A 13,201-nucleotide genomic window follows, 5' to 3' on the forward strand; every position below is an offset into this window, starting at 1 on the left:
ATTAGTTCTGCCACAACCCACTTGGCCTATCAGTATTAGTTCTGTCCCACAGAATGAGTATTAGAGTGGCTCACTAATGCATTACTTTTTTGTTTTATTTTTCATTTTAATTTACTACTTTATTCTCAACTTTAACATAAGATTTAGGAAGCATTAAGACAGCAATACAACAACAATCCTATATAATAAAAGCCTAATATGCAAATTGTCTCCTCAACCAGGAATTCGACTGGGAGTTTGACCACTGGGAGTTTGACCACTGGGCGGGGCCAGCCAGCCAACTGCCCTTGGCCCCTTCCCCGGCTGACTCCGCCCCAGCCAGCGGTGGCAACAGGCGGCCAAGGGAAGGGAGGCCCCAGCCAGCAGCAGCCTCAGCCGGCAGCCACTAGGGATCCTACCCATGCACAAATTTCGTGTACTGTGCCTCTAGTGAATATTATAAGAAACTTAGTCCAGCTGGTGTGGCTCAGTGGTTGTACACCTATGAAGCAGGAGGTCACAGTTCGATTCCTGTCAGGGCACACACCCAGATTGCAGGCTCAATGCCTGTTGGGGGTTGTGCAGCAGGTAGCCAATCAAAGATTCTCATCGTTGATGTTTCTCTTTCTCTCCCTCTCCATTCCTCCCTGAATCAATAAAAATATGTTTTTAAAAGAAACTTAAGTTTGAGTGCATAACTACCTATCATTTTTTGTAACATGGTCTCTCAACAATTAAACCTTCCTGACAGTAATGCAATCCTAAACAAGAAATAACATGAAAACTGGTTTTTAAATTTGAAATTTCAAGAGAAATTTCCCAACCTCAAATTCCTCAATGGCAAGAGCACAGTATAGCTGTTTGTTACAATCCACTGGAAGCACAATATCCTTTTTCAAAACTGAGAACAATAAAAACAGGAAGTCCAGTCAAATTTTTCTACGGTCTCTTCTGGTCCCAATAGTCCTCTACACCAACTTCTACTTATGTAAGGTTTAAGCATCCGGTTGATATTAGTTGGTTCCACATTAGTTAGTTCCTAATAAATGTTTCCCTCAAATCCTCAAACCACAAAAAAAAAATTTAAAACATGGAGATTAAATTTTAAGAGAAAATTTTTTAATATTTTTTACATTTTCCAAAAAAGATACTAGAACAGAAATTCCCATCTCTTCTACAGTTTACCTTTTCAGATTGCTATTAAAATGCTGAAAATAAATAACTAAATGATAGGAGAAAGGGGGGTGTAGGTAATTGCTTCTGAATGTATTATATTCTTAAATTTTAAAAATGTTTTAACTTTATTTTTTAGAGATGGAGAGGAAAGAAGAGGGGGCGGGGAGACAAGACAGACAGACAGAGAGATAAGCTACAGGGGATCGAACCCACAGTCTGAGTATGTGCCCTTACTGGGAATCAAACCTGCCCCCTTTTTGGTGTAAGGGACAACGCTTTAACCAACTTAGCCACACTGACAAGGGCTAAAAAAAAAAAGTTTAAAATTGCATTTGTGTGCACTACAATATTACATCGTGTCTCCTTAAAACTGTTTTTCTATAAATGTGATACAAAGTGATTTTTTTAAACAAATTAAAAGTCTACATGATATCCCTCCACTGTTTTCCTTTGTGTGCTTTTAAAAATCTGAAACCTGGGCCATTTAATTATATAAAAATAAAAGTATATTCTAATTATAAAAATGGAAAATAAAACTATACCCATCTCCTTTAATTGATGGCATACTATAATACAGAAGGTACCAAACCACACACTACAATCAATTAGAGAATGTACACCACCAAAGGGAAAAGACCAGTAACACCTGAGAATCTAACCAGAGTAAAGGTAATTCCTTTATCCCACAATTTTCCCCAACACAAGAAAAATTAACGCTATCTAAGAAACGAAATGAAGAGGCTGCTGAGGTGTTCTCTTGGGTGGTATGTTTACAGACGAAGCACTCATCCACCAGGTAACCGGAGCTTCCCGGGCTAGCTAAGCAGGTGTCCAACCAGATGCTTCTAAAGTCTCTTCCAGTTCTAAGATTCCTAATCTGCAAAATGCAAAATAATAATAATAATAACATAAAACATGCGTCCCTTCAATTTACCAATCTGCCCTCATGGCAACCCTAAATGCACGTATGGAAACTGAAAAGTTCCTTCTCCCCTTTCTCTGCAGTGATTTCCGAGATCCGCGCTAACAAAAGGCACGGAAAGCACGCACAGGTGGGAGACAGGGGAGGGCGGGGCGGGGGCGGCGGCTCCGGGACGGCGCCCCGCGCCCGCTGCTCCCCGCACCTGAGCGATCGCGGCCGCCGCACCTCCACCCTCCACCCTCCCGCGGGGGCGTCGCGGGCGACACCCGCGACCTATCCCGCTCCGCTCGCACCTGGGCCACACACGGGGCATTGTCTGGAGCGTACAGCGCCCGAGGAAGGCGAGGAAGAAAGAGACAAAAAAGAGGGGAACCTGCAAGGGTGAAGAACAGCGGCGGGGAAGTGAAGCCCTCGGGAAGCGCACGCTCCCCGGGGAGAAGCCGGCTTCCCCGGCCACCGCTCAGCCCAATCCCGATCCCCAAGCCGCCCCCGCGGCCGCCCCGGCGCTCGCAGACGGGCGAGGGAGCGGGGCCGTGGGCCGCGCCTGGCGGGCCGGAGGCCGGGCTCCGAACAAAGCCGCGCGGCTCCCCTACCTGGGCGCGAGCGGCGGGCGGCTCCCCGCGCGGCCCGGCCCGGCGACGCCCTGGTCCCGGGGACCCCCGCCCGTGCGGGGGGCGGCAGCGCGGGCCCCCTCCCCGCCCGCGACCAGCGCCCCTCCGGGACAATGGGGCCCCCTCCCCCGCCTCCGGGCGCCGAGATACAAAGGCGAGCGGCGCGGCCGGGCGCGGAAAGTGAAGGCGGCGGAGGGCGCGGGCGCGGGAGCCCGCGGGCCGCTCCTCCGCCGTCCAGGGCGCTGCCCCGGCCCAGCGGCGGCGGGGGCTCGGGGGGAGCGCGGCCGAGAGGGCGGCACACAAAGGGGAGCGGGACCCCCAACTCCAGCGCCAGGGGCGGGGCCGCCCGCGGGGCTCCGGCCGCCGACAGTCCGCGGCACCCACCCCGCCCGCGCCCTCGGGGCCGGGGCCGCGCGCCCCTCCACTCACCCACAGCTCCGTGCCCCAGCTCATGGTGAAAGCCGCTGCGACCCGGCCGTCCGGCTGCCCGCTCTCCGTCCGTCCGTCCGTCGGCTCCGCCGTCCGTCCACGCCCTCCACTCGCTGCCGGCGGGCTCGCGGCTGCTGCTCTGCCTCCGAAGGTGCCGCCACCGCCAGGCTCCCCAGTGAGTGCGAGAGAGTCCACGGGAGCAGCCGCCGCCGACGCCGCGTCCCCGCCTCCCGGAGCCGGCAGGGAGGGGGCCGAGCCGAGGGGGGCGGGACGCGAGAGGGGAGGGGGCGGGGGAGGGGAGGGGAGGGGGCGGGCGCGGTGCACCCTGGGATCGGGGCGGACCCGCGCTCTCCGGCCGCCGCGGGCGGGGTCCTGCGGGTCAGCCACCTGCCCGGCTCCGGGCGGGGTCCCTTCCCGCCCGCACCTCGGTCCCGGACAGTCTCACCGCCGGTGCCGCTCGGATCTCCGTGTCCAGGATGGAAAGGGAGAGAGGAAAGGACACCCACCGCCCTTCTCTGCCCTGAGCCCACTTAGGGGAGGCGGCTCCGGGCACCCGCCCTTCCTGCCTTTCTGCTCTTGGGAGAAACCCTGGCCAGGAAACCTCTTCCAAACCCTCGGGTTTAGGCCGTGGAGAGTTGCGTTGACTGTATAAGAAAAACGTCTTCATGGTTAAGGTGATCCGGGGAGTCACTAAAATGGGAACGCAATGTGCCCCTGATTCTGTTTTTGATGAAACATTTTAATTGTATAAGCTCTGTCGGGAAATCATAAAGAGGCGCATCTTTCAGCATTCCTCTTTGGATGTTGACAAGTCACGAGAGGGAAGACGGGAACAATTGTGTCAAGCTCTCACCTGCAGAAATGAGAAGGCAGCTTGCCCGTGCTCTGAAACGGGCACCTTGTGGTTGGGGATTGGTTGCAAGGGCGGGCGCCAGATTCCTCCGCGGTGGTGCAAAGAGCCGGCTCAGACTTCACATACCTCTCATTCAGAGTGTCAGACCTGGAGGAAGGTCCACCATTTCCTTCTTCCTTTGTGGAGTTGCTCCCCAGCCTTTCTGAGCAATCATTAACTGCAGCCAGCACGTTTGGGTGTGCCGTTAGCTAGCTAACCTTCACAACTCCCTAACATGCTTTAGCATTAATTGCTGGTCTTCTAGACACACGTTCAATCCAGTCACTAGTAGAATACTCCTCAGAGTGTCATGAGAGCGGAGTGTCTTAAGTTCTTCGTAAAAAGGAACCCTCACACACTGCTGGTGGGAATGTAAAATGGTGCCGCCACTATGGAAAACAGTATGTAGGGTCCTCCCACAATTAAGAATAGAGCTACTGCCCTAGCCGGTTTGGCTAGGTGGATAGAGCGTCAGTCTGCGGACTGAAGGGTCCCAGGTTTGATTCCAGTCAAGGGCATGTATCTTGGTTGTGGGCACATCTCCAGTAGGGGGCGTGCAGGAGGCAGCTGATCGATGTTTCTAACTCTCTATCTCTCTCCCTTCCTCTCTGTAAAAAATCAAGAAAATATATTTAAAAAAAAAAAAAAAAGAATAGAGCTACTGTATGGTCTAGCACTTCCTCTTCAGAGTGTCTGTCCCCAAATTTTTAACACATCTACACTAATAAAATACAAAGATGCTAATTGACCATACCTTCGCTATGCTCATCAGCCAATCAGAAGAGTATGCAAATTAACCCAACAAATATGGCCGTTAAGTTTGCATACTGCAGGCAGATCGCGCTGCGCCGCCCCACCCGGGGCTGGCGGCAGCACGATCCCCAGCTGCCACCCACCCCAGCACAGGATCCGGGCCTGCCATCTACAACCGGGGGAGACTGGGCAGGCACCGTGGGATCAGGTGTGCCATCTGCCACCAGGGGAGTGGGCCTAAGCCAGCAGGTGGTTATCTCCCGAGGGGTCCCAGACTATGAGGGCACAGGTTGGGCTGAGAGAACCCCCCGGCCAGTGCACAAATTTTTGTGCACCGGGCTTCTAGTCTATAATAATAAAAGGGCGATATGCTAATTAGACTGGACATCATTCCGGGCATCCTTCCGGATGAAGCCAGCAGCCAAAACAAAGCCCAGGTCCCAGGTGCCAGAGGGAAGCCGGTGCTGGCAGCCGGGGGAAGGAAGGCCTACTCTTGCATGAATTTCGTGCATGGGACCTCTAGTTTGTTCATAAAGATGTATGTACCCCTATGTTTATGGCAGTCAAGCGTCCTTCGATGGATGATTAGATAAAGATGCGGTAGGGTGGAATACTACTCAGCCATAAGAAGGGATGAAATACTGCCATTTGTGACAACATGGATCTTGAGAGTATCATGCTAAGTGAAATAAGTCAGACAGAAAAGGACAAGAACCATATGCTTTCACATGTGGGATATAAAACAGCAACAAACCAACTAACAAAACAAACAAACCATGGACACAAACAACAACTTGGTTTTTACCAGAAGGAAAGGTGGGTAGAGAGAGAATGAAGGGGACAAAGGGGCTCAAGTACAAGGTGAGGAGGGAGACTATATTTTGGGTGGTGAGCACACAGTACAATATACAGGTGATGTGTTATAGAATTGACCCTTGAAACTTCTGTTAATTAACCAATGTCACCCCAATAAATTTTTTTAAAAAAAAAAATAAGAAAAAGAAAATCTCCCTGCCAGCGTGTCTGCATTTGAAACTCCTCCCCTAGGGCCTGCTCAGGCGCCCCAATGTCTTCACTTCAACCTTTGTCCCTGCATAGCTGTGCTCCCTCTTGGGGTTGAGGCACATAGCCTGAGCCTTCCTGACAGCCCAGCTACCACTCTTGCTCAGTTTTTCGTTGCTCTTCTCTGAGATGAGCTTGAGCATACAAATACCCTCTTCCAAATGGGTTGTGGCCAAATTTTAAATGCTTAAGTATGCCAATATTTTCTATATTTCTTCTATTTCAGATAGAATTTCTTTAAGGTTATTTGTATTACCTAACACTGCTGTCCACCTCTGCTCTCCCTTCCTCTCACTCCTAGACATCATGAAAGTTTTTAGCAATTACAGGTAACATTAATTAGTAATGGAAAACATATTTATTAAATGGATGTATCATTATTTAGAACCATTCCAAAACTAATGTTAAACCAAAACTTTAGAGACCAAGGGTTTTCCTGAAAGTGTTTACTGAGCCACAGACTAGCCAGAGAAAGAGCCAGGTCCTGTGGCATGCACGCTAAGCCACTAGCATCAGGGCTAGATGGAGAAGACAAGCTGTCCACAGTCCTGAGGTTGACCGGAACTTTTTTATACTATGCGTTTGAGGAAGAATGGTGTAAGTTGTTTGAAAGAATTTTTAATGGCCATATATAAAGCGTGAGGGAAAGGTGAAGCTGAGAAAGTCCTGGGATGGTGATTAGTTGCATTGGTTGCTTCTGGATTGGGTGTGGGCAAAGTTCAAGGGTAAGCAGGATGCCAGGGCATCTAGTAGTCCCCTATTCTTTCTAGGTAACTGCAGAGATAACTGCTTGAAAGTTGATTCAAAGTTTCAACATACATCCAGGAATGTGTGCCGTCTTTTGTTGGTTTTGGCCTGCAGGCTGCAGATTAACTTTTCTGACTCATCTACTTTCTGGCCTGCTGTAATTTAGAATACCTCAGGTTTTTGTTTTTCTTTCTTGTCTCTAAAATTTATTGTACCTAAATATTGTCATAACAGTTAAGACATATGAAGCATAATTTAAACCAAAATTACATACTTTCCCTTCAAAAAGTAAAATAATGTACCATACATATTAAAGATTATCCTCGACCATACACAATTGACACAATACCCAAACAGAACGGAAAGTCTTATCTCCTAGATGAATATTCTTCTTCCAAAGTTTCTAAACAGAACTCCACACTTCGAACAGTTCATTTCTCTGTAAAAAGTTAGGTTTTGGGACACCAAACTCAGATAAAAATTTCTGTTATCCTACATAACTAAAATTTAAGTATAAATCATATAACCAACTTAAATTAATATCTTTTAAATATTTGTGTATTAAAAATCACTATTTACTTCAATAAAGTCTTTAAGCAAACTGATTAGAATGTGAAAGCGAACACAACAAAGGAATAAATATGTTTTATAGTATATTTTGTCACAACAATCAAATTAATCAGATTTCAAACTATTCCTTTTTCTAACAAATCCCTAAAATAGTGTAGGGGCATTTTATCTACCAAACATCCGGAAGGATTTTACACACACATACACACACATATATAGTCACATACGCAAATATATATAATCAGTATGGCAGTTTATAAGGCTGTTGATTTTTGACATAATCAGAATCTATTGGGTATGAAAATATATATATATTTACTTATATATATGATTTATTCTTTACAGACCCATGACAAGGCATTTGGGAGCAGTTCAAACACATCATTTTTATCTCTAAAAAATGTAAAACAGCACTTCCTGTTCCATCCTGGGATCCACCTTGAGAACTGGGGACAAAAGGAACCATTTATCCCACTTGGATTCTGGAACTTATCCGTGCCAGGAGTACAGGGGATGAAGAGCAAAGTGGGAAGTGAGAGATGCCAACAACTTCGCAGTGACAGCAGAGTGATGCTATCAGGATAGCAAGAGGACTCTAGAGTGTCTCCCGCCCACCCCGCAAAGCAGGCAAAGGGTGTGATGACTTGTTCTGCATGGCATGGCAGTCATCTTACAGCCAACGAGAAATAGATGGCTTTTGTTTTTTCAACAAAGCAAATATTCCCCCACATCAGACTGAAATGCACCTCCCAGAAATGTGCCTAGAATTCGTGTACAGAAGAGTGACCTAAAAACGTGACTGAATTCATTTCAGCCTGTCAATCAAAGGTTGGCATCTTTTTTTTTTTAATTAAATCTTTATTGTTCAGATTATTACATTTGTTCCTCTTTTTCCCCCCCATAACTCCCCTCCTCCCAGTTCCCACCCCACCCTCTGCCCTCACTCCCCACCCACTGTCCTCATCCATAGGTGCACGATTTTTGTCCAGTCACTTCCCATATCTCCCACACCCCTTTCCCCCCCAAGAATAGTCAGTCCACTCCCTTTCTATGTCCCTGATTCTATTATAATCACCAGTTCATTCTGTTCATCAGATTATTTATTCACTTGATTCTTAGATTCACTTGTTGATAGATGCGTATTTGTTGTTCATAATTTGTACCTTTACCTTTTTCTTCTTCCTCTTCTTAAAGGATACCTTTCAGCATTTCATATAATACTGTTTTGGTGGTGATGAACTCCTTTAGCTTTTCCTTATCTGTGAAGCCCTTTATCTGACCTTCAATTCTGAATGATAGCTTTGCTGGATAAAGTAATCTTGGTTGTAGGTTCTTGGTATTCAAAGGTTGGCATCTTGACCTCAGAAGCCACTCGATGAGAGCCAGTTCCTAGAGGTCTCCTGATTCTGAAAAGTCTCCCCTTCCAAGGTTACTTGGAAAATGAGTTCAAAAGGCTTCCTGTCTACGATGATTCCAAATGAGTGGGGTCAGTTTCCAAGTATTTGTTTGCCTGATTGTGTATGACTAGTTTTCATACTTGTTTGCTTCCTTTTAACACAATTTCCTGAATGCCCACTAAATGCCAAATGGCAAATATTATTATTGCAAGGCCCTGGGGATACTACAGCGTCCCAAATGTATATTCACAGCTTCCTGAAATTCCTGATCTAGTGGAGGATAAAGACAAGTCTACAGGGAACTATAATATACTGCAAGGAACTGTGTGATGGGAGACAGACCCCCATATGGGCTTGCTTTTTGCTTTCCGATTCTTCACCCAATAAGAACCAACAAATACCTGGAGAATGCAAAATCATATAACCAACTTAAATTAATATCTTTTAAATATTTGTGTATTAGAATGTGAAAGCGAACACAACCAATGATTAGCTACAACCAATTTACAAGGTGAAATTGCTGTTCTAATTTGTATAACACATCCAAGGCCAATCGTCAAATATGTTTAAACTTTCTGCTCCTAGGACGATCTGCTCATCGTTCTCTACACATATAGATGGTATGAAATTGCCCACACTTCAAATGTTTTAAAAATGTCATTTGAGTGGTGAAAATTCAATGAAAACACACTTAGGCATAGTAAAGAGGGTGAGTCAAGTGTCTTTAAGAGTCCTGCTTTGAGAAATTGGTTCAGGATAGAGATATGGTTCCATTCAAAGACATCTTAACTTGAAAAATATGTTCACCTCCCTGACTTATAAAAAAAAAAAAAAGAATTAAAAACCACAACCCGATTTTCAAAATCAGTCACAACAAATACTTATGCTTAAAGATATCCCTTATAATGTTATTTATAATACAAAAAAAATTGGAAAGTCCATTAATTGGAGAATGCTTAAGTAACAATTACATAGCAATTAAAGAAATATAAAAAGCTTTCACTGACTTGCAAAAGAAATGCTTCTGATGCTAGGAAAAGGCAGAGCACAAAATTTCATTTCATTTTATTTATTTAGTTAGTTATGCAATTTTTTTTTTTAATCCTCACCCAAGGATATTTTTCCATTGATTTTTAGAGAGAGAGTGGAAGAGAGAGGGAAAGACAGAGAGAAATATCAACATGAGAGAAACACGTTGATTGGTTGCCTCCTGCAAGCACACCAGGGCCCCGGGCTGGGGAGGAGCCTGCAACTAAGATACTTGCCCTTGCCCTGACCGGTTTGGCTCAGTGGATAGAGCGTCAGCCTGTGGACTGGAGGGTCCCGGGCTCAATTCCGGTCAAGGGCATGTACCTGGGTTGTGGGCACATCCCCAGTAGGAGGTGTGCAGGAGGCAGCTGATCGATGTTTCTCTCTCATCGATGTTTCTGACTCTCTATCCCTCTCCCTTCCTCTCTGTAAAAAAAAAATCAATAAAATATATTTAAAAAATTAAGATACTTGCCCTTGACCAGTTTCGAACCCAGGGCCCTTTAGTCCGCAGGCCGATGCTTTATTCACTGAGCCAAACTGGCTAGGGCTAAAATTTTATTTTAAATTATTTATTTTTAAAAATAAAGTATAACAAAGACACCAGAATGTGAACAAAGGTCCCTCTGCGACATTGAGGTAGCAATGATTCAACAAATGAGCTTAGGTGTCAGAGACTTTCAGGTCAAATCCTGGCTTCACCACTTTCTACTTGACTCAGTTTGAGAAAATTAGAATTCTCACTGAACCTTGCTTTCCTTTTCTGAAAAATTAGGGCTCATAGCAATAACTGCCTCATAGGGCTATTGTAAGAAACTTTTTTTTTAATATATTTATTGATTTTTTACAGAGAGGAAGGGAGAGGGATAGAGAGTTAGAAACATCGATGAGAGAGAAGCATCGATCAGCTGCCTCCTGCACACCCCCTACTGGGGATGTGCCTGCAACCAAGGTACATGCCCTTGACCGGAATCGAACCTGGGACCCTTCGGCTCCCAGCCCAATGCTCTATCCAGTGAGCCAAACCGGCTAGGGCGTAAGAAACTTTTTTAAGATATATTTTTATTTATTTCAGAGAGGAAGGGAGAGGGAGAGACAGAATAGAAACATCAATGATGTGACAAAATCATTGATTGGCAGCCTCCTGCGCACCCCCCACTGGGGATCGAGCCCACAACCCCGGGCATGTGCCCTTGACCAGAATGGAACCTGGGACCCTTCAGTCTACAGGCCGAAGCTAGGGCGTAAGAGATTTTTAAAATAACCCAAGTGAAGAATACATAATACATGTTTAATAACAAAAGGGGAAAAAGGTAAAACATAACAGCATCTTGAAAGCAAAATCTCTTTATGTAGTATAACAGCAATCTATTATTAATTTATTCCAGGTGCTATCCCCAATCATATTTTGCATCATTAAGTGATACAAAGTTCTGTTAAACCAATTATCTCATACCTTTTTGCCACTTGACCTATTTTGGCAACCTATTACTACATAGTTTCTATTTCATATTACATATTTTATAAGGTATTCAACACTAAGAGAAAATTGAGGAAATAATGTTATTCTAACTTTCTCCACAATTTTGACAATGGAGCCACTCTACTGAGTAAAATTGAAAGAGTTCAAATTGCACAAGCTCATTAGCAATTTTTAAAATTATTAGAATGTATCTTTTTATTAATTATGGAAAACAAACTTTTACTTAAACTCTCTCTTCAGACATATGTCATATCAAACTATACTCTATGATATGCCATCAGAATGCTACATTTTCTTATTATTTTATCATGTCCTAATTCAAATATAAGTCTCATAATTTCTTTGTTATAAACATTTAGCTGATGATCCTTCCAATTTCATTTTTTTCCTGCATAAGTTCCCTTATTAAGTCAGACTGTGAAACATAGTTGTTCACTGCTGCATTCTGGAATATAGAATAATCTACCAGTCCAAATACATCTACCTCCAACCATAAATCAAACTCCTAAAATTAAATTTTTGCAAAAGTTTATTCTATATATAAAGTTAGCAATGTCTGAAGCACTTTTTTGAAAAGTATTTCCAAAGAAAAAATAAAGCTCTACATAAACTTATTTGAAATGTAGAAAGCTTTTTAAAACATATATGTATAAATGTCTCATCTATAAATGGCTACCAATCATACAGAATTTCCACTATTGAGAGGAAAACAATCTCTAGCATAAATAATAGCAACTCCTTTTTTTTTCCGACCCGCCATCTGCCATCCAAAATGCAGATTTTTGAGAAAACCCTTACGGGGAAGACCATCACGGTTGAACCCTCGGATACAATAGAAAATGGAAAGGCCAAGATCCAGGATAAGGAAGGAATTCCTCCTGATCAGCAAAGACTGACCTATTGCTGGCAAGCAACTGTAAGACAGAAGTACTTTTGTCTGACTACAACATTCAAAAGGAGTCCACTCCATCTTGTGTTGAGACTTCGTGGTGGTGCTAAGAAAAGAAAGAAGTCTTACACCACATATAGATGGTATGAGATTGCCCACATAGGAATAGCATAAGAAAAAGAAGGTTACGCTGGCTGTCCTGAAATATACTACCAAGAGGACGAGAATGGCAAAATCAGTCACCTTCGTCGGAGTGGCCTTCAGATGAATGTGGTGCTGGAGTTTCATGGCCAGCCACTTTGACAGGCATTATTGTGGCAAATTTTGTCTGACCTATTGCTTCAACAAACCAGAAGACAAGTAATTGTATATGGATTAATAAAAGGCATGAACTAAAAAAAATAAAAAATAAAAAATAATAGCAACTCCTTTTTTGTCATTCAAATATCTTAGGCTATTAAAATTCAAACTATACCGTCAGTGTCCACAGATAGAATTATGTCCATAGGGAGGCCAGAATCAAGCTAAAACTATTTTGAGAAGAATATCAAAGAAATGCACCTGGCACCTTAGTTGTAATGCTTCAAATGGAGCACCTTAACGGACACAGGATCATACTAGATTCCTGGTCCATAGAACCAAGTGAAGAATGGACTTACTAGTTAGCAGACATCACTACTTTCTGCACTGCCAGTTTTCCAAACCAAGAATTGGAAGAAATTCAAGACTTTGAGAGCATAGTTAAAGGTGGTTCACTGACGATAAAGAGAAAACCACCTACTATTATGTCTTTGTGGATGCTACTCTCCGTTATTGAATCCAGTTAAAGCATTTGTATAATTGCTCTAATGAAACTTGGCAAAGAGTGAAAGAAAATTTCATATAAATTAAATGGAATAGATCTGTTTAAAGAGTCAACTCATTTCCACTCCTCTATGATGATAGGTTCTTTCCCACCGGTTATTATAGAACTGTGCAACTTTAAAAGCATTTAGGTATTTATTTAGGTTTAATTCTCTTTAGAGCCAGGAGACCTGGTAGTATAAAAGCTACAGATTTTTTCAGGTGTTTATTATACCTTCCCAAACTCATTCAAAATTTCTATTAATTAAAAATTGTAAGTATTGCTTTCTTTGTTTTGTGGGGGGGGTTGGAGGGGTTGTGATGACAAATTTCAAGATATACACACCAATTAACAAAACACCTAGTTATTTTCTTTGTATGAAATCCAATCAGGTGTATCATATGCACTTACAGAAATA

General features: G+C 43.9%; 1 protein-coding gene, 1 long non-coding RNA gene and 1 pseudogene across 3 annotated transcripts in view; 2 read left to right on the plus strand and 1 right to left on the minus strand.

Annotated features, from left to right (window-relative positions):
- The window catches only part of FNBP1L (formin binding protein 1 like), a 118,668-nt gene extending 115,307 nt beyond the window's left edge, over positions 1-3,361 (minus strand). The window contains exon 1 of one of the 2 annotated variants that reach the window (XM_059688864.1): positions 3,118-3,361. In XM_059688864.1, coding sequence (XP_059544847.1) covers positions 3,118-3,141 — 24 coding nt within the window. In that variant the 5' untranslated portion in view covers positions 3,142-3,361. The remainder of the gene's footprint in view (positions 1-3,117) is intronic. The other variant, XM_059688866.1, reaches the window with a different exon arrangement.
- A 48-nt stretch (positions 3,362-3,409) lies between these two features.
- Positions 3,410-9,631, plus strand: LOC132230819 (uncharacterized). The gene is made up of 3 exons (XR_009451938.1): positions 3,410-3,791; positions 7,487-7,969; positions 8,488-9,631. It is a non-coding gene; the product is annotated as an uncharacterized LOC132230819 (long non-coding RNA).
- Positions 9,632-10,609: 978 nt separating this feature from the next.
- On the plus strand, positions 10,610-12,930 carry LOC132229436 (ubiquitin-ribosomal protein eS31 fusion protein-like; annotated as a pseudogene).
- Positions 12,931-13,201: the final 271 nt, after the last annotated feature.

This window comes from Myotis daubentonii, chromosome 3, assembly GCF_963259705.1.
Source record: "Myotis daubentonii chromosome 3, mMyoDau2.1, whole genome shotgun sequence".
In the NCBI taxonomy this organism is placed as follows: Eukaryota; Metazoa; Chordata; class Mammalia; order Chiroptera; family Vespertilionidae; genus Myotis; species Myotis daubentonii.